Source organism: Pseudorasbora parva, chromosome 5 (genome assembly GCF_024679245.1).
Source record: "Pseudorasbora parva isolate DD20220531a chromosome 5, ASM2467924v1, whole genome shotgun sequence".
Lineage (NCBI taxonomy): Eukaryota > Metazoa > Chordata > Actinopteri > Cypriniformes > Gobionidae > Pseudorasbora > Pseudorasbora parva.
In genome coordinates, this window is record NC_090176.1 from 28734426 (window position 1) to 28755558 (window position 21133).

General features: G+C 40.5%; 1 protein-coding gene across 1 annotated transcript in view; it reads right to left on the reverse strand.

Moving 5' to 3' along the window:
• The window catches only part of LOC137075352 (collagen alpha-3(VI) chain-like), a 29382-nt gene extending 8326 nt beyond the window's left edge, over positions 1-21056 (reverse strand). Inside the window, exons 1-38 of the mRNA XM_067443782.1 lie at positions 20353-21056; positions 19497-20096; positions 18699-19298; positions 17915-18511; positions 16833-17432; positions 15977-16576; positions 15179-15778; positions 14395-14991; positions 13340-13939; positions 11485-12090; positions 8832-9443; positions 8065-8661; positions 7342-7956; positions 6902-7236; positions 6694-6772; positions 6343-6488; positions 6119-6211; positions 5958-6011; positions 5473-5544; positions 5361-5387; positions 5128-5172; positions 4944-4997; positions 4787-4849; positions 4604-4669; positions 4162-4215; positions 3719-3754; positions 3505-3567; positions 3255-3317; positions 2995-3057; positions 2627-2689; positions 2343-2393; positions 2202-2237; positions 2022-2084; positions 1878-1940; positions 1523-1555; positions 1386-1422; positions 1241-1252; positions 626-1119 (exon numbers count right to left, since the gene is read on the reverse strand). Of these exons, the coding sequence (XP_067299883.1) occupies positions 626-1119; positions 1241-1252; positions 1386-1422; positions 1523-1555; positions 1878-1940; positions 2022-2084; positions 2202-2237; positions 2343-2393; positions 2627-2689; positions 2995-3057; positions 3255-3317; positions 3505-3567; positions 3719-3754; positions 4162-4215; positions 4604-4669; positions 4787-4849; positions 4944-4997; positions 5128-5172; positions 5361-5387; positions 5473-5544; positions 5958-6011; positions 6119-6211; positions 6343-6488; positions 6694-6772; positions 6902-7236; positions 7342-7956; positions 8065-8661; positions 8832-9443; positions 11485-12090; positions 13340-13939; positions 14395-14991; positions 15179-15778; positions 15977-16576; positions 16833-17432; positions 17915-18511; positions 18699-19298; positions 19497-20096; positions 20353-20941 (9978 nt within the window). The 5' untranslated portion in view covers positions 20942-21056. The remainder of the gene's footprint in view (positions 1-625; positions 1120-1240; positions 1253-1385; positions 1423-1522; positions 1556-1877; positions 1941-2021; positions 2085-2201; positions 2238-2342; positions 2394-2626; positions 2690-2994; positions 3058-3254; positions 3318-3504; positions 3568-3718; positions 3755-4161; positions 4216-4603; positions 4670-4786; positions 4850-4943; positions 4998-5127; positions 5173-5360; positions 5388-5472; positions 5545-5957; positions 6012-6118; positions 6212-6342; positions 6489-6693; positions 6773-6901; positions 7237-7341; positions 7957-8064; positions 8662-8831; positions 9444-11484; positions 12091-13339; positions 13940-14394; positions 14992-15178; positions 15779-15976; positions 16577-16832; positions 17433-17914; positions 18512-18698; positions 19299-19496; positions 20097-20352) is intronic.
• Between the last annotated feature and the right edge of the window lie 77 nt (positions 21057-21133).

The window sequence follows — 21133 nt, forward strand, 5'->3', positions numbered from 1 at the left end:
AATTTTCAATTGGAGAATATTTTTTACAGTGTTCATAAACCTCCTCCACACGGCCCCGGAGGGTTAATAAAGACCTTCCGAAGTGAATAATTTGTTTTTAAAGATAAAAAAGATCCATATTTAAAACCTAATAAAGAGAAATATCTAGCCTCCTTCTGTATTCAACTTACGGAGAAAGCGTTACTGACGTATGATGTAGGACGTAACGTAAACATTTTGAACTGTGAGAGACACCCCATTCAGAGCCATTCGACTGTCATAATAAAGCTAGGAAACATCAGGATATGTACTAATATAACTCTGATTGTGTTCATCAGAAAGAAAAAAATCATATACACCTAGGATGGCTTGAGGGTGAGTAAATCAAGGAGAAATTGTCATTTTAAGTGAACTAATCCCTTAAGGCAGAGACCAATACCAAAGTAAAGTTACACAATATTTCAGTACAGAGATTCATGGGATGGCTACACTTCCTGACCAGAATTCTAAAGTGTAAAGACAAAGGGCATTCATTATAGGACAGCTAATGAAGCAACTTAGATGAGTGAATAAATGGAAAAGGAATGAAACTAGCTCTTATTCTTTAAGACACCAATTACAATATTTGCCCTTCTGTTGCTCCTACCTGCAAGGCTCTCGTGAGTTGACGATCTTCACGGTTAAGAAGGAATACAGAGGAAATTCCTGCATCGTAGAGGCGCAGGGCAGCGGCACTGAATTCTTGTGTGACAGTAACGGGGCCATTGACAAAGAAAACAGCAACCTTGCGCACAAGGAAGCCACTTCGAACTCTCTTGAATGTGTTCTGCGCAACAAAGTTCATGGCTGTCTCCAAGCTGCGCTGCTTACGGGTCAACAGAGCCTGGAGCCCTTGAACTCGCTCAACAAGTGCTCGCTTTTTCTGGGTATCTGCAAAGCGTATCTCGGTAGTCACCTCATTGTTGTAGAGCGCTAGAGCAACACGGGCACCTCGGGGACAATTACTCTCAGCAATAGTGATGTCACTGACCAAACGAAGAACAGTGTCCCGCATGTTGTTGAAAGCAGGGCGTGATACGCCATCTGATGCATCCAGGGCAAAGGCCAACTCAGTGGGGTATAGGGGACATTCCTGAGCACCTGAAGAATTAAATATTCAAAAGCTGAACTGGAAGTGCATTATTATGTGACATCATTATTAGTGTTTGAAGCTCTATCAGCACAGTGCAAATGCAGAAGAGATTTTTCAAGGTTCACTTACCATAGCAGCAAGCTAAAAAATTTAATAAAATAAAAAAAGAAGAAGAAGAAACCTTAAAATATAACTATAAGATAGTCAACAAATAGTCAATTAAAACTATACCTCAAACAATAAGAATGGCAATACTGGAGAGTCATGTACTTACGACAGTTATCCCTAATTTTCTTGACCAGGTCACATTGCTGTAAGGACAAAAAAATGTTTTAGCATTCATTTTCCAAAAGTTTAGGAATAAAACAATAAAGAAAATTATATAAAGTGAAAGAAAGGAAAAGTACATACCACTGCACCAACTCCTCTGGGTCCTTTAAGGCCCTGTTTTTGACAAAAGAAAAATATCAGTGGTGGAAAAAAAAACACTTTCTCAACAGCTGAACACAGCTGGGTAGAACGATCTGGATTTATTCCAAAGAGCATTTTTGTGCGCCAAACTAATGTCTGTCACTAGTTTTAGAAAAAATCAACAGCTTGAGTAAATCAAAGCTCATCAAACTGTGCACTTTGTAAGAAATAACATCCTTAGTTTCATGGCTCAACTGAGCTAAGTTAACATTCCTGTATTTAAAGATTTTTGGCAGCATTAATCTAAAAATGTTAAAAACAAAACAACAGTATTATATCAAAATATGGTGCTTACATAGGGCCCTGGGTATCCAATATCACCCTTTTGACCAGGTCCACCACGTCCTCCCGAAGTACCCTAGACAAACATATGATCTGTAATTACCGGCAATATGGATGTACTGACCTTATGAAAAACAGTTAAATCAAGATTACTCACCCTCTGGCCATTGTTTCCTCTAGGTCCAGGTCCTCCTTTTGAACCTGAGTCACCTGCCTCACCCTTTCAAGATTAAGATTGGACATCTAGTTACTTCTATTGTTTTGCACAACAGAACTTTACGGGAGAACATTATTAGGAAAACTATTGAATATTAGTTAAAACATTCAGTAACCTCACCTTTAGACCAGGAAAACCAGGGAAACCTTCATCGCCCTAAAACAACATGAAATTATGTTTAGAGTAAAATACATTTTGAGTTAATAATACTTAAGTATTATTCTTACAAATTGTTATACACAAACACAAACACACACTCACCTTTCTTCCTTTAGGACCAGGTATGCCAAGTCCATCTCGTCCATCATCACCCTGTTTACACAGGAAATCTCTTTAGATTTGCTCTCATTTGTATTCCGAATTTAACTACCCATTAAGACCAATCTGCTAATATACAGTATGTTTGTCTGATAAATGAACAATGTGTTATTTAAATTAAAATGTCAATGTTTGTAATTATTCTATGTATTCATCAATGTCTCACTACTATGCTAATGATATTTTTTGCTACAATGTATTTGGTATGACTGTGACTCCTCACTTACAGGCTCCCCACGGGGTCCCTGGGGTCCAACAACTCCTTTAGGCCCTGGCTCTCCTGGTTCACCCTTTAAAGTTAAAGAAAATAATAAGGTATAAAAGGTGCAATAGTGATACACAGAGAAGTTAAGATAGGTAAGATAACCCTAGTGTAACAGCTGAAAGCACCCTACTTCTCTCACTGAAAAAAATGTCAGTTAATTTCCTCTGCCCAAATTGTACAAATACAAACTCCCTAAGTCCCCAGAAATGTTGCTTTAGGTCGACAGTAAGATGTTTTCATTAAGAATTGCTTAAGCTTGGCAATGGTAACTGGAGTATGAGCGTGTAACTGTTTGGCAAAGGAATTGCTGATACTAAAGATGACCAGTACCTTACGGCCAAGAGCACCTCTTCTACCCTTTTCTCCAGCAGTCCCTGGAAGTCCTCCTGGCCCCTAAAAATAAACAGAAAAGTAGATGAATGCTTTCCTCATATAAACTAGTAAAGAAGTAATAACCCCCCCAAAAAAGTTTAGTGCAAGTATAAAGTTATCAGACATTTTGTTTGCTGCCAAATTCATAATCCTTGTTACAATCACTTTTTAGTAGCAGAGAAAACAAGGAAAGAACATGCTTTAACTTCGTCTCTTACCCTTGGACCAGGGTTTCCATCCTCTCCTCTAATACCAGGTGCTCCAATTGGTCCAGCGGGACCCTAAAATAAGTAGACACATAATATTTCTATGATGTATTATTTATTTTCTATTTGATAATAAAATTGCAGGATAGGTGTGCAAATATGCATGACAAAAAGTAATCAGATTGGAACCATTATGTTTACATATATAACATCCCATGGGTCATTTATTTTACACAACTGCTTTTTACAACTTATTATTTACCCGAGGTCCTCCAATTCCTGTCTCTCCTGCTAAACCATCACTTCCGGGCCTTCCAGCCACACCCTAAAAATGCAACAGGGCCATCAATAATTGTAATAAATAAATTAATTCAAAAACAACAACAGTTGAAGAAGTTCTTATTGGATTTCTATGGGAGTGTTAAAATAATGTAAGCTATTTCATCAATGACGTGGAATAGCTTGTGTCTACTCACAGCTTGACCAGGAGGCCCCCTTCTACCATCAGAGCCCTTTTTCAAAAGAGAAGGTGATTAATATTATGAACAATATTATTCTGTCAATCACCATCTCATGGTCTCATACAAAACATTTCAAATCATACGATAGATAACAGGGCTTAAACTTGAGGTAACCAGTACTAATCTGAACGATCATTAAAGCCAAATTACAAATTTAACTTAGTGTACACAATTCTTTGTACTCTTTAAGTTCTAAACATTTGATTGCGCTGAGAACATTTATGAACTGGTTACTTTCTTTGTACTCTTTAAGTTCTAAACATTTGATTGCACTGAGAACATTTATGAACTGGTTACTTTCTTTGTACTCTTTAAGTTCTAAACATTTGATTGAGCTGAGAATATTTATGAACTGGTTAAGTTAGAAAAGACCATTCCTTTTGGTCAAGGAAGCTTACCCTTCTGCCTGGTTCACCAGGACCTCCCTTATTTCCATCCACCCCTGGCTCTCCCTGAAGAAAATACTTCAATGAACTCCAAAAATTGCATTACAGTTTTGCATTTTATTCACCAAGATACATACACACATTTTATAGAACACCCTGTCAAAATGTGCAGAAATTAGTAAGTCTTACAGAGCTTGACCAATGCCAGAAATTAAAATAACATGTAATGAGAAATAATAGTCTAATTGAGAAGTAATTTATATAACAACTTATATCTTATTGATTTTTAAATGAGAATATTAGGGCAGAACTATAAATTAAACTAAGCTGAAACTTTTTACATTACAATACTGCATGAACATTTTTTATGATCCTGACCAGGCATAATCAAATTAAAAGAAGAATCCACTGGAATGACTGATTAAATAAGTTTTAAAAAAAGAATTGACCATACCGCTGGGCCAGCATCACCTAGGTCACCTTTTGGTCCCCTCTGGTTGTTGTCTCTCCCTGGGGTGCCCTATAACAACATCATATTTTTTTTATTGAATGAAGACTAGCTCATTCTACATTACAAAAACTCTTGAGTAATTAAGACAATTTATATATAAGTTCTGACTATTTATATATAACATACTGGATCACCACGTATTCCAGTCTGACCAACATCTCCTGCCTGGCCTTTGGCCCCTTTAGGCCCCTAGAAACACACACAAAAAAAGATCAGATAAACTCTTATTTATTAATTTATTTATTTTACATTTGTTCTCCACATTACATTCTACATGACATACCCTTTGGCCAGGGTTTCCTCTATCTCCAGGAGGGCCAACAACACCACTTTTCCCCTGAAAGACAATAACAGATTTTAACTGGCATTCACTGAGAACACTGACTGCAAACCATTGTACAATAGATCATTGATAAAGGTTTTCTGGAAAAAAAAATTTAAACATTGTTTGCTAGACAACAGCGTACCTCTTCCCCATTGATTCCATCTAAACCAATCTCTCCAATTTCACCCTAGAAGAAAAATGTTTTAATAATGAAACACATTAACACTTCATGAAACACATAAACACATTCTTTTAATATGATGAAATGTAAATGTTAATGTTAATTACAGTAATATATATATATATATATATATATATATATATATATATATATATATATATATATATATATATATATATATAAGGAGTTCTTACTTTTTCACCATTGTATCCTCGAGATCCCTAAAAACAAAAACATTGGAAGTCAATCAATATGTTTTATCCATAATAGGCCTTCTTGAGTGACATTTACTTGAAATGAACCTACTTTAACACCTCTTTGCCCTGGACATCCTTGGAATCCTTGAGTTCCATTTACACCAGGTGGACCTCTCTCTCCCTGTAAAAATGTATATGATCATCAATCATGAGAACATACCACATGCACAAACATTTGACAAAATTTTGCCTTCTAATTTCGGTAAACTAGATAGATAGATAGATAGATAGATAGATAGATAGATAGATAGATAGATAGATAGATAGATAGATAGATAGATAGATAGATAGAGATAGATAGATAGATAGATAGATAGATAGATAGATAGATAGATAGATAGATAGATAGATAGATAGATAGATAGATAGATAGATAGATAGATAGATAGATAGATAGATAGATAGATAGATAGATAGATAGATAGATAGATCAAATGACAAGCTAGATGTGGAATCACAGACAAAAGACAGTGAAAAAATATGCCTAAAAAAATAATTTTGGAAATTCATAGTATATAACGAATATATGCTCACCGGACCACCTTCATCACCAGGATGTCCACTGAAGCCCTGACCACCAGATTGACCCTATAGACAATAACACATGGACACGAGTCAACACTGAGAAAATATCAGATTTTGAACCCGTGTTCTAGCCAAAAACATGTTGTTTCTTAAAGAAGAATGAATTTGACCTTTGGTCCAGGAAAACCAGCAGCCCCTCTGTCCCCTCTCTGGCCATTACATTTGCATGGAACAGAACAGCATTCCCGCTCAGCAATATTATCCTTAAAACGAGATTATTATTATTATTTTACAATCATAATCATATTAGACAAACATATTTATTTATTTTTGTCATTGACGTAAGTCATCCCTTAGCTTTCCTATTTAACTGAGCAATAAGGACAGTTCTTACCAGTTCTTCAAGAAGCTCATAATCCAAGTCCATGAGGTTGACACGTAGAGGTCGTGTGTACCTGAAGCCACGGCCATATTCCAGGAGAACAGCTTCTTCAAATCGTTGTACTCTCTCCAGTGCAACAAGAATCAAACTACTAACACCTTAAAAAAAAATTAAAAGCTATATTGAAATATGATTGGTCACATATTGTGATATGTCATCTGGTGACATCATCAACAGCAAACATTCCAAAAGTATTGAAGAATAAATAAACCAAACAAACTGATACAATAATAATCAATAAAGAAACTGATTTCTATTATTAAAATCTATTTTTTTTATATGTATAGTAATGGTTACACTTACCAGCTAAACGCATCAGTTCAACTCGCTCCTTTAGAATGTTGTACTGGGCATCTAATCCATCAGTTAAGTGGATCACAACCTTTTTGAATGTAAAACCACAATTTATTTAATTTATAGCACAGATCATTTTAATCAATGTACACAGGTAATACATACAATATGGTTCAATTTTGAGGTTAAAGCTTTGCCCTGAAAGAAAAGCATATACCTTCACACTGTCTGAAGGCTGATTCTTCAATCTATCAGCATAAGCCTTGATTGTGGCACCATTCAGGACAAAAGGTCCACGATTTCGGAGGGCCTTGAAGGGCTCAAGAAGCTCTGTGTATCTGTTGGTGAAGTCCAGCTGAACCGGCTCTGAAGCAGAGTCCATCGCTAACATGCCCACTTGTATTGAAGGCACCTGGCCAGAAGTGCAGCTGATGGACTGTATCTGGGTAATGCGTTGGAGAATAGCAGCCACCTTTGACTCTAGTGATCTCTGAGCAAGAAAAATGTTCTGTGCAGCCACATCAAACCCCACAAGAACATCCAACTTGCATGCTGCCATGGAGTAAAAAGAGGTGGGGATTGATGACAAACAAAAAGTAAAACATTGTTCAGAACACTTAAACATTCACTTGATAAAAACAACAACAACAAACAAACCTCTTGGAATATCCTTTACTCCAGTGCACAGTCCTATTCCTTGCACCTCATTATCAAGTGTTCCCAAAATCTTCTCATTTAGCTCAGAGAGCTCTTGGAAGGTTCTGGCCCGGGCCACCGTAGAAGGTTCACTGCCCAAATTATTGATTTCGTCCTCAGTATCACCCACCCCAACAGCATAGATGCGCACACCACTGGCTTGGAGACCTAATGCTGCTGTTTTGCTGTCATCCCTTGACCGTCCACCCGTGACTACCATTAGGATCTGTGGAATTCCCTCATCCTTCCGACTACCTCTTTCTTTTACGAAATGTGTTTTCTGAACATGGCGAATGGCATTGCCTGTTTTAATTTCTCTGCCTCCCTTGTACTCTGCTTGAGTTATAGCATTGATAATATCCTCCTTATTTTTGTAGGTGTTGAGGAAGAATACATCGGTCACATCAGTAGCATAATGTGCTAGACCAATCTGAAGTTTGTCATTCTCTCTAAAGAACAGGTCAATTAAATTGAAAATGAATTCCATGACCTCTTTGAAATTTTCCTTGCCAAGATTGATTGAGCCATCAACCAAAAAGACAATGTCAGCAGCCTTGGCCTTTTCGCCTTCAGGAGCTACGGGGAAACCAGACAAAATATAACATTTAGAGCTTATTATTTTTCATGCATTATGTACAGTATGTCATGGCCAACATAACAATAACATTAATGCTCCACACTTACATGGGTCAGGTTCAGTGGGAGGTTCCTCTACAATCGTTCCATTAAGTCTGGCAATAAACTGGCTCTGTATGTTTGGAAGACTTGGGAAAGTAGTCACTTGCAGGACGTCATCAGAAGATTGGGCAATTTGGGCCAGCTGTCTTGTGTCTGCATTTCCTGCTCCAATTCCAATACAACGGACATTAGCGACTTTGAGAATTTTGCCAAAAGAAGATACATCGGATGTTGACCTTCCACCAGTGAGCACAACCAAGTGCTGGGAAGCCTGTGCTAGACGTACCCCACGAGAAGCCTGGAGTTCATTTCGCATCACATAGTTTATTGCCGCAGCTAGGTCAGCACCACGTCCACCCATGTGACGCAGTCTTTTGATTGCAGAGATGACAGATTGCTTGTTGTCGTGGGAGTTCAAAGAGAATTCAGTTTTAGGTGTTTGACCATACTGTACCAGAGCCACACGAACTTGGTCAGGTCGTACATCAAGCTGATCAACCACTTTCAAGATAAAGTCGCGAATGTGAGCAACACCACTTTGTCCAACACTGTCAGAGCCATCAATGAGAAAGATGATGTCCTTTTTTCCAAAATTAAGAGTGACTGATAAGAAACAAAAATGAAATTAACTAGTAAATGTACTGCATATTCTATTAATGTTATGTGCTTGTGTAAAAAAATAAGCATGACATGACTAAATTGGGCATGAAATATTCTGATAATGTTGATTAACCTGAAATAACATTTTAATAAAACCAGAAAAAGCAGAATACCTCTTGGAACAGGGGGGGTTGCAATTTCCTCTCTGGTCATGGTACTGACTTTGGTCAAAAGCTGTTGTTCCACACTTGGAAGTTGCTGGAAATCTCTAATGGTGTATGTTAGTTCTGGATTAAAAGAAATTAATTTTAGCTCCTCAGCATCAGCATTATGAGCTCCAACTGCTAAGGGAGCAACACGGCTTAACTTCAGTTGGTTAGCAGGACCAGATACATCATCATTTGACTTCCCTCCAGTTACCAGGATGAGAAACTGGGGCACACCCTCTTCTACACGGCTTCCGGCAGATCTTTGATAGATGTTCTTTGATACATATTCCAGAGCTTGGCCAGTGTTAAGCTGATTGCCACCTTTGCTTCTCATTCTTCGTATTGCTTGACGAACTTCCTCCTTTGTGGAGTACTCATTGAGGAGAAATTCCATTTTGGGATCATCACTGTACTGGACAACTGAGACCCTCACATTGTCGAGACCCACATCCAACTTCTCCACCACTCGTTGAACCATGTCTCTTATGGCAGGGAACTCAGTACGCATCTTTGTTGTGCCATCAATAAGGAAAACAACATCCCTCTTATCTCCGCGAGGTACTGAAATTGTAACATCTGTAAATAAAGAGAAAATAATTATGATAATAAAAATAACTATAACCATAATAAATAGATATTAATTAATACACAAGTTAAACTCTGACCTAGTAGAAATTTTGTCTGCAATGTTTAAAATTTTTTTTTTTTGTCTTAGACATTCTCTTGATTCATGCTTATAGGGGAGTGCAAAAAAAAAAAAATACATTTCTCAAATGACAACAATCCTTGTGATTATAATTTATAATCTTTTTCATATTGTTTATATGTCTAAGTGGTATTTTAAATAGTCAAACCATGTGCAAACTCATAAGTTAATACCATTGCTGAGTATTTTCTCTTTAAAACTGGAGTGAACAGAAGACACGGTTTAAAATGGCTTTATAATGACATATTTTTTCTTATGTCACAAACTGCCTTGCAACCAATCGTGTCAACATGTGGGTTGGCTTTAGCATATCATTAACTATGCTGCAAAGCATGGGAGTTTCAAGAGAAGCAAGGTTATCCCGTTATATTTTTCCATTGATATGAAAAATCTAGTAGATTTACCAATATAGCGGGTGAATTATATATATGATGTATATTATGTTATGATAAATTATATGCCTTTCTCCACTGACGTTCTAAATTGTTCAAAGCATTTCTAAGGATACTAATTTTAGGTACAATAAGAAGGCAGCTGTCTGACTCTGATATGGAAAACAGGAACATGGTTTGTGTAACATTAGCAACACACATAATTAGCTGTTTGATATCATAGTCAAGCAAAAGGCTAATCATATTAATTAATGTAATGTGTCTGATGTTATAGAGAGCAATACATAAAACTCATTACCATTCTGATACATCGACTTGTCTTGTAGACAAGCCTGTATGTGGAGTAAGTGGAGGCGGGAATCCTTTGCATATTAATGGTATTTTCCCTATGCAAAATGTAAATTAATCATAACAGTAGTTGAAATCTTAAATGAAAATCAGCAACAAAACTTGAGTTTTTTTATGTATAAATAAGAGATAGAGATAGGGTGGAGAATGATCAAATATTACTAAATTATGACTGTTTGCAATGTAAAGAATCTCAGCGACTATATATTCTGAATGGGTTAGATTTAAAATCCCTGTTCTTGTATTATAATAAGAACTGGAAATCCTAGTTTTCTTGAAACCAACATCTATTATGGTGTTTATGCTATGGGCAATGTCTGTATTTGTTATCACAGATGACTGGGGGTCTGTCGGGTATGCCATCTAGAGGGTCTGTCATTTAGACTGCCTTCCAGAGAATAAACATGTACCTTTTGTGTTGTAAAAGTTTAACAACACTTTAAATGTATTCATTAATGCATTTGCATGCTTGTTTGTTTATATTAGAGTATTATATAAACTAATAATTGTCTTCAGAAGAGGTCAGTAGCACCCCAGATGAGAAGATTCCTTCCAGAATTTTTAACTCACCTGTGACACATAAAGAATGTCAAAGATAATGTTTTTAAATTATGTTATTTGCATAAGGAACATAAAACCATGTTTGTATGCTGCTATAACTATCTGTACTGTTAATCTATCTGATCCTGCAGAAATTATGTCAACTGATTATACATATGACTCTATAAGTACTATTATTTCCTCGTCTAAAGTTAGTTTGAGGCTGGATCCTCTTACTCATTTTCTATGGCCTTTGGAATTATGGAGAACTATGTCTTCAGTAAACTCTGTCGACTGAATTAACTTCAACTTTAATTCTCTAACTTAATTGAGCATATTGGACTCTTTATATGTATTGTGTTTTAGATTCTGTTCCCAGCATAGAATGCTGGTGTTGCTAGGAATCTTCTTAACTAGGTTAAACAGTAAGCCGTCTATGGTCAACCAGCAATGAGTGACATAACATACTGTAGCAGCTTTACAAACAAACTTTACAAACTTTTCCTGATAAACTATAGCTGGACCATCACTAAAATCAAAAACCAGGATGAGGCATAGGATTTCATGCTGGTCTTTTCAATGTTATTATCACATTAACCAAGAAAACCAATTATAAAATTGTTGCAATTACCTGTAGGGTATACAGGGCGCAAATTGGCTAACTCCTCACTAGATAGCTCAGTCAGGGTGGTGATGAGTGTGTCCTGAATTGTATAAAGTCCAGGCAAGTCATCAACTGTGTAGGCAAATCTGGGGACATAGGAGGTCACTTGCAATTCCTGAGTGCTCACATCTCTTGTTCCTATGCTAAGGGGGACAATTCCTGACTGTTTCAGTGCAGTTGCAGATGGCCTAACATTGTCTGTTGCTTTTCCTCCTGAAACCACAACAACAAATTGTGGAACTCCCTCCTGTTTCCTTCCACCACGTCCAGAAGCCAGAACTTCACGTCCAACAAAGTCAATGGCCTGACCAAGGTTGCGCTGTCTCCCACCACGTTGTCGGAGTTCCTTGATACCATTTAGGACACCTTCTTTGGTCCTATGTGAGTTGAGGTATATGTCTGCATATGGAGAATCTCCATACTGCACAACGCCTACTCGGATCTTGTTCTCACCAACATTGAGGTTCTCCACAACTCTGCGCACAAACTCCTGGATAATTGGGAACTCTCTGCCAACACCTTCAGAGCCATCAATCACAAAGACGATGTCCTTCTTGGGTCCTTCTGACTCCACTAAAATTAAAAGAAAAAAGAAAAATATATATATAAAATTATGCTGATTGGATGAGAGACATTCTGTCACAACCATTTGCCCTTGATCATTGAACATGACTAACTTGCACTTGATTATAACATTTATTGTATAAGAGATTGTATCAGCAGGTGAAATTTGTTCTGTTTCTGTACATGGAATTGAACGATGTACAACCATATGTAATTTTCAACTGAATTTCTATAACCAAATTTGTTAAGATGAATTTGTGAACATAAGACAGAAACAAAACAACAAAAACAAAAGCAACAAACTAATATTTTAGAACTGAACTTTAGAAGGTGAATATTACTGTGTGAAATGGTTTGCAAATTAAACGTTCACTGCTTAAATACATGAACATGATACAATTGTAGTCTTGAAAAGATAAAAACAACAACAATAACAATAAAAAAACTAATATATTGGAACTAAACTTTAGAAGGTAATTATTTATTACTGAGTGAATTGGTTTGCAAATTAAATGTTCACTGCTTAAATATGCAAATAATATAAAATTGTAGTCTTGAAAAGATTTTTAATAAAAACAGTCACTCAAAAACAAGCAGTTTAAATTGAACAATACATATTCACAAAACGTGAAAATAACAATACAACAATCTGAAGGCACCACAGAGATGGTGGGTGTGGTGCATTTAAAAACAAATAAAATGTAAAATATAATTAATCTCTAAAAAGCAGCTAAAAAATTAGCGTGTTTCCATTTCAAAACAGTAATGTTTTGGAAGAAATACACAAAGCATAAACCTCCATGTACATTAAAGAAAGAAAATATATGAAAAAAAAAAAATATGAGAACAATTTGCTTTGGAACTCTCAATGCAAATATACCAACTGCAAAAATCATACATTCACTAAGGCGTGCTGGGTGGTTAACAGCGTGCTGCAAGGGGTATGAAGGATGCTTCTTACTGACTAAGGTAAAAAATACCCATGCAACAGGTTCTATGAAATTAAGGTGCATAGATGATGTGGGTTCTTCCAATAAAAGATTGGAATTCTTTGCTAATTTTGTTGAACCAAAAGATATTAGTATATCTCTCCTCAACAAGCCACCAACCTATAGGTAACATTCATGTTTTAAGCAAATTGTAGGATAATTGTAAGGATAATTAACGCAGAGGAGTTTACATAACTGGTGATACTTACCTTAGCAAGTACCATAAACACCAAAAGGCAACACAGCAAGAATGGTTGTCTTTTTCTTACCTATTACAGTAGTTGTGATGGGTGTGCCCTTTACAAGTACTACATTAATGTTGGTGAAAAGCTTCTGCTGGAGAGTGGAAAGATCAACGAAGTCACCCACTGAGAGTGCATAACTTGGTTCATGGGAGATCTTCTGAAGTTCCCTGCTATCTGAGCTCCTCGAGCCTATGGTAAAGATCAGCACTCCCAGCTCCTTCAGGGATGAGGCTGGTGTGTCAACATTATCAAACGACTTTCCACCACTCAGCAAAATCAGAAACTGAGGCACACCTTCCGAAAGTCTGCTTCCAGAGGAGGCAGTGAAGACATTGTCCCTCACGTACTGCAGAGCTGCCCCTGTGTTGAGAGGTCTCCCTCCTTTGTGCCTCAGACCATTGAGCATGTCAAGGACGTCCTCCTTTCTTGAGTATGTGTTCAGATAGAAATGGGCCTCTGGATCTCTGCTGTACTGGATCACAGACACACGGTCTCTATTCTCAGACACATTTAGTCTCTCCACCATCCTCTCAACAAAGGAACGCATTGCAGGGAAAGAGCTTCTTGTGCCATCTGAACCATCCAGCAGGAACACTACATCCTTCCTAGCCATCCTTCGCTCAGCTATGGGTAATGGAATGGAACACAAAGTCACGTGAACCCTGGGTATCTGATATTTTCTTTGGGCTTATGTGTGCTCTAATCGGCAACTACAAAAGGGAAACAACACTCATATCCTTTCAGATATTTTATAGTTAATCTAATAGTCAAATGTTATTAATGTCTGCTAAAATAGCATCTCATTTTGCTCAGAGTAAAAATTCTTAAACCTAGGTCTATAATTTAAAGAATGTTTTCATCAAAAGACATAACCTGTACCCAAAAATTATGAACGAGTGAATGAACAAACACTTGAAAAATCCACACTGCTTAACACCCCAGAGAATTCAAACCCATGGCTTGTTAGGATAATTTCCCACATCTCTGCTAACATGCTAGCATAAACCATTTAGGACCTATGGCACACTTTGAAAGGACAGCTCAGTGTGCTGTTTTCTAGCGACCTGTGTGAATCTTACCCGCCACAGTAGGTGTCACTGGCTTGACTTGTACAGGCACATTGTTGAGGGAGCTGATAAACTGCTGCTGGACACTGGGAAGTTCAGATAATTCATTGATGGACTGCGCATATGTAGGATCGACAGCAATTCTCTGCACCTCTCTGATTGAATTTCTGGTGCCGATGCCAAAAATCAAGATTCCGCTCTCTTTCAGGGCAGAAGCAGGTGTATCTATGTTATCGCTTGACCGTCCTCCACTGAGGAGGATAAGAATCTGAGGGACACCCTCTTGCTTTCTACTCCCCGCAGAGGCAGTGAAGACGCTGTCCCTCACGTACTGGAGAGCTGCCCCCGTGTTAAGGGGTCTCCCTCCTCTATGCCTCAGACCTCTGACAGTGTTCAGGATTTCCCCTTTTGTTGCGTAGGTATTCAGATAGAAATTGACCTCAGCGTCTCTACTGTACTGCACCACAGAAACACGGTCTCTGTTTGGCTCTATGTTGAATTGCTCCACTACCCTTTGCACAAATTCACGCACCGCTGGGAAAGTATTTCTAGTGCCATCTGAACCATCCAGCAAAAACACTACATCCTTTCTGGTTATGGAGTCATCAGCTGGGAAAAGAAAACAGCGTCATTAACACTAAGTAACTTCAAAACATCTTTAGAATGTCACATTAGTCGGACCACCTCATCGACTACCTAAGCTGTAAGTAATGGTCCCACTGCTCAAAACTACTTAGGGAGATCAACAAAGCACAGCCTGTGAGCTAGCTGTCGTAAAGTTCTGCTATGCACATACCGGTGAGAGTCGGGGAAGTTGGAGTGATGGGCATCGCCACCTCCTGGACAGAGGCCAGCAGCTGCTCTTGGACATTTGGAAGCTCACTGAAGTCAGACACGGAAAGAGCGTAATTGGGGTCGTATGTGATTCTCTGCAGTTCTCTGCTATCAGATCCCCTCGATCCAATTCCAAAGGTCAACACGCCAAGCTCTTTCAGAGAGAAGGCTGCTGCGTCAACACTGTCAAATGACCTTCCACCGCTAAGCAGGATAAGTATCTGCGGCACACCCTCCAACCGTCTGCTGCCAGAGGAGGCAGTAAAGACATTGTCTCTGACGTACTGGAGAGCTGCCCCCGTGTTGAGGGGTCTACCTCCTTTGTGTCTCAGACCTCTGACACGGTCGAGAACGTCTTCCTTTGCCGTGTAGCTATTCAGATAGAAATGGACCTCGGCTTCTCTACTGTACTGCACCACAGAAACACGGTCTCTGTTTGCCTCTATGGTGAATTGCTCCACTAATCTTTGGACAAAATCGCGTATAGCTGGGAAAGAATTCCTAGTGCCATCTGAACCGTCCAGCAGAAACACTACGTCTTTTCTGGGTGTGACATAATCAGCTAGTAGGGGGGGAAAAACAGCATCATTAACACCAAATAATGTGGATTACATTCACAGGCATTCAGAGTGACACATCAGTTCATCGCCCCATTACCGGTCTAAGCCCCATTAAGTGTCTAAGCTGTTCATAAACAAAGTAGGGACATCAAGTAGAAAGACAAAACACAGCGTATTGTAAAGTTCTGCCTTGCACGTACCGGTAACAGTCAGTGAAGTTGGAGTGATGGGAATTGAAACAGCTTGGACAGAGGCTAGCAGCTGCTCTTGGACATTTGGAAGCTCAGTGAAGTCGGACACGGAAAGAGCATAATTTGGGTCGTATGAAATTCTCTGCAATTCTCTGCTATCAGAGCCCCTCGATCCTATTCCAAAGGTCAAGATGCCAAGCTCTTTCAGAGAGGAGGCTGCTGCCTCCACACTGTCAAATGATCTCCCCCCACTAAGCAAAACCAGTATCTGCGGCACACCCTCCAACCGTCTGCTGCCAGAGGAGGCAGTAAAGACATTGTCTCTGACGTACTGGAGCGCTGCCCCCGTGTAGAGGGGTCTGCCTCCTTTGTGCCGCAGACCTCTGACCCCGTCAAGAATTTCTTCCTTTGTCGTGTACGTGTTTAGATAGAAATGGGCTTCTGGGTCTCTGCTGTACTGGACCACAGAAACGCGATCTCTGTTCTCAGCTACTTCCAATTTCTCCACCATTTTTTGCACAAATTCTTTCATTGCTGGGAAGCCATTCCTAGTGGCATCCGATCCATCCAGCAGGAAGACAACATCTCTCCTCTGTCTACGGCCCTCAGCTAAGAAACAGACATTCATTGGTCAATTGGGGGGCATTGTACAGAGAGAAAAAATACACAATGCATTACGCACTTGGTGCTCAATCGCGCTTTTTGTGTTTTCTTTAACGTGTCACCTCCCATTAAGTTTTACTCTTCAGGAAGAAATACATTTTATTCTGCAACTCATTAGAGCTAGAGTAAGAATAAGGCACATGCCACTACGACCATAATAGAATGGGAGGAATTGCAGGAAGGCGGGTTAGCTTTTTCTTACCTATCGTCGTGGTAGTAATAGACGGGCCCTCTACAAAGACCGTGTTAATGTTGGTAAAAAGCTGCTGTTGGACACTGGGAAGGTCAGCGAAGTCACCCACTGAGAGTGCATAACTCGGCTCATGGGAAATCTTCTGGAGTTCCCTGCTGTCTGAGCTCCTCGAGCCTATGGCAAAGACAAGCACTCCCAGCTCCTTCAGGGATGAGGCTGGTGTGTCAACATTATCAAACGACTTTCCACCACTCAGAAGAATCAGTAACTGAGGCACACCTTCTGCAAGTCTGCTTCCAGAGGGGGCAGTGAAGACATTGTCCCTCACGTACTGCAGAGCTGCCCCTGTGTTGAGGGGTCTCCCTCCTTTGTGCCTCAGACCCCTGAGCGTGTCAAGCACGTCCTCCTTTATTGAGTATGTGTTCAGATAGAAATGGGCCTCTGGATCTCTGCTGTACTGGATCACAGACACACGGTCTCTATTCTCAGACACATTCAGTCTCTCCACCATCCTCTCAACAAAGGAACGCATTGCAGGGAAAGAGCTTCTTGTGCCATCAGAACCATCCAGCAGGAACACTACATCCCTCCTAGCCATCCTTCGCTCAGCTATGGGTAATGGAATGGAACACAAAGTCACGTGAGCCCTGGGTATCTGATATTTTCTTTGGGCATATGCATGCTCTAGTCGGCAACTACAAAAGGCAAACAACGCTCCTGTCCTTTCAGCTATTTTACAGCCAATCTATCGGTCACATTTTTTATACCGTCTGCTAAAATAACATCTCATTTTGCTCAAAGTAAAACTGCCTAATTTTTACGAATATGACATGACTAAATGAGGTCTATAATTTAAAGGATCTTTCAGCCAAAACTGTGCCCTGAACCGATGAACGAGCGAATGAACAAACAGTTGGAAAATTAAAACTGCTTAACACCCCAGAGAGTTCAAACCCATGGCTTGTTAGGATAATTTCCCACGCCCCTCTGCTAACATGCATTGCTAACATAAACCGTTTAGGGCCTATGGGGGGCTTTGCAAGGAGGGCTCAGTGTGCTGTTTTCTAGAGACATGTGTGAATCTATCTTACCCGCCACAGTAGGTGCCACCGGCTTGACTTGTACAGGCACATTGTTGAGGGAGCTGATAAACTGCTGCTGGACACTGGGAAGGTCAGAGAATTCATTGATGGACTGTGCATATGTAGGATCGCCAGCAATTCTCTGCACCTCTCTGCTTGAATTTCTGGTGCCGATGCCAAAAATCAAGACTCCGCTCTCTTTCAGGGCAGAAGCAGGTGTATCTATGTTATCGCTTGACCGTCCTCCACTGAGGAGGATAAGTATCTGAGGGACACCCTCTTGCTTTCTACTCCCCGCAGAGGCGGTGAAGACGCTGTCCCTCACGTACTGGAGAGCTGCCCCCGTGTTAAGGGGTCTCCCTCCTCTATGCCTCAGACCTCTGACAGTGTTCAGGATTTCCCCTTTTGTTGCGTAGGTATTCAGATAGAAATTGACCTCAGCGTCTCTACTGTACTGCACCACAGAAACACGGTCTCTGTTTGGCTCTATGTTGAATTGCTCCACTACCCTTTGCACAAATTCACGCACCGCTGGGAAAGTATTCCTAGTGCCATCTGAACCATCCAGCAAAAACACTACATCCTTTCTGGTTATGGAGTCATCAGCTGGGAAAAGAAAACAGCGTCATTAACACTAAGTAACTTCAAAACATCTTTAGAATGTCACATTAGTCGGACCACCTCATCGACTACCTAAGCTGTAAGTAATGGTCCCACTGCTCAAAACTACTTAGGGAGATCAACAAAGCACAGCCTGTGAGCTAGCTGTTGTAAAGTTCTGCTATGCACATACCGGTGAGAGTCGGGGAAGTTGGAGTGATGGGCATCGCCACCTCCTGGACAGAGGCCAGCAGCTGCTCTTGGACATTTGGAAGCTCACTGAAGTCAGACACGGAAAGAGCGTAATTGGGGTCGTATGTGATTCTCTGCAGTTCTCTGCTATCAGATCCCCTCGATCCAATTCCAAAGGTCAAGACGCCAAGCTCTTTCAGAGAGGAGGCTGCTGCGTCAACACTGTCAAATGACCTTCCACCGCTAAGCAGGATAAGTATCTGCGGCACACCCTCCAGCCGTCTGCTGCCGGTGGAGGCAGTAAAGACATTGTCTCTGACGTACTGGAGAGCTGCCCCCGTGTTGAGGGGTCTACCTCCTTTGTGTCTCAGACCTCTGACACGGTCGAGAACGTCTTCCTTTGCCGTGTAGCTATTCAGATAGAAATGGACCTCGGCTTCTCTACTGTACTGCACCACAGAAACACGGTCTCTGTTTGCCTCTATGGTGAATTGCTCCACTAATCTTTGGACAAAATCGCGTATAGCTGGGAAAGAATTCCTAGTGCCATCTGAACCGTCCAGCAGAAACACTACGTCTTTTCTGGGTGTGACATAATCAGCTAGTAGGGGGGGGGAAACAGCATCATTAACACCAAATAATGTGGATTACATTCACAGGCATTCAGAGTGACACATCAGTTCATCGCCCCATTACCGGTCTAAGCCCCATTAAGTGTCTAAGCTGTTCATAAACAAAGTAGGGACATCAAGTAGAAAGACAAAACACAGCGTATTGTAAAGTTCTGCCTTGCACGTACCGGTAACAGTCAGTGAAGTTGGAGTGATGGGAATTGAAACAGCTTGGACAGAGGCTAGCAGCTGCTCTTGGACATTTGGAAGCTCAGTGAAGTCGGACACGGAAAGAGCATAATTTGGGTCGTATGAAATTCTCTGCAATTCTCTGCTATCAGAGCCCCTCGATCCTATTCCAAAGGTCAAGATGCCAAGCTCTTTCAGAGAGGAGGCTGCTGCCTCCACACTGTCAAATGATCTCCCCCCACTAAGCAAAACCAGTATCTGCGGCACACCCTCCAACCGTCTGCTGCCAGAGGAGGCAGTAAAGACATTGTCTCTGACGTACTGGAGCGCTGCCCCCGTGTAGAGGGGTCTGCCTCCTTTGTGCCGCAGACCTCTGACCCCGTCAAGAATTTCTTCCTTTGTCGTGTACGTGTTTAGATAGAAATGGGCTTCTGGGTCTCTGCTGTACTGGACCACAGAAACGCGATCTCTGTTCTCAGCTACTTCCAATTTCTCCACCATTTTTTGCACAAATTCTTTCATTGCTGGGAAGCCATTCCTAGTGGCATCCGATCCATCCAGCAGGAAGACAACATCTCTCCTCTGTCTACGGCCCTCAGCTAAGAAACAGACATTCATTGGTCAATTGGGGGGCATTGTACGGAGAGAAAAAATACACAATGCATTACGCACTTGGTGCTCAATCGCGCTTTTTGTGTTTTCTTTAACGTGTCACCTCCCATTAAGTTTTACTCTTCAGGAAGAAATAAATTTTATTCTGCAACTCATTAGAGCTACAGTAACAATAAGGCACATGCCACTACGACCATAATAGAATGGGAGGAATTGCAGGAAGGCGGGTTAGCTTTTTCTTACCTATCGTCGTGGTAGTAATAGACGGGCCCTCTACAAAGACCGTGTTAATGTTGGTAAAAAGCTGCTGTTGGACACTGGGAAGGTCAGCGAAGTCACCCACTGAGAGTGCATAACTCGGCTCATGGGAAATCTTCTGGAGTTCCCTGCTGTCTGAGCTCCTCGAGCCTATGGCAAAGACAAGCACTCCCAGCTCCTTCAGGGATGAGGCTGGTGTGTCAACATTATCAAACGACTTTCCACCACTCAGAAGAATCAGTAACTGAGGCACACCTTCTGCAAGTCTGCTTCCAGAGGAGGCAGTGAAGACATTGTCCCTCACGTACTGCAGAGCTGCCCCTGTGTTGAGGGGTCTCCCTCCTTTGTGCCTCAGACCCCTGAGCGTGTCAAGCACGTCCTCCTTTATTGAGTATGTGTTCAGATAGAAATGGGCCTCTGGATCTCTGCTGTACTGGATCACAGACACACGGTCTCTATTCTCAGACACATTCAGTCTCTCCACCATCCTCTCAACAAAGGAACGCATTGCAGGGAAAGAGCTTCTTGTGCCATCAGAACCATCCAGCAGGAACACTACATCCCTCCTAGCCATCCTTCGCTCAGCTATGGGTAATGGAATGGAACACAAAGTCACGTGAGCCCTGGGTATCTGATATTTTCTTTGGGCATATGCATGCTCTAGTCGGCAACTACAAAAGGCAAACAACGCTCCTGTCCTTTCAGCTATTTTACAGCCAATCTATCGGTCACATTTTTTATACCGTCTGCTAAAATAACATCTCAT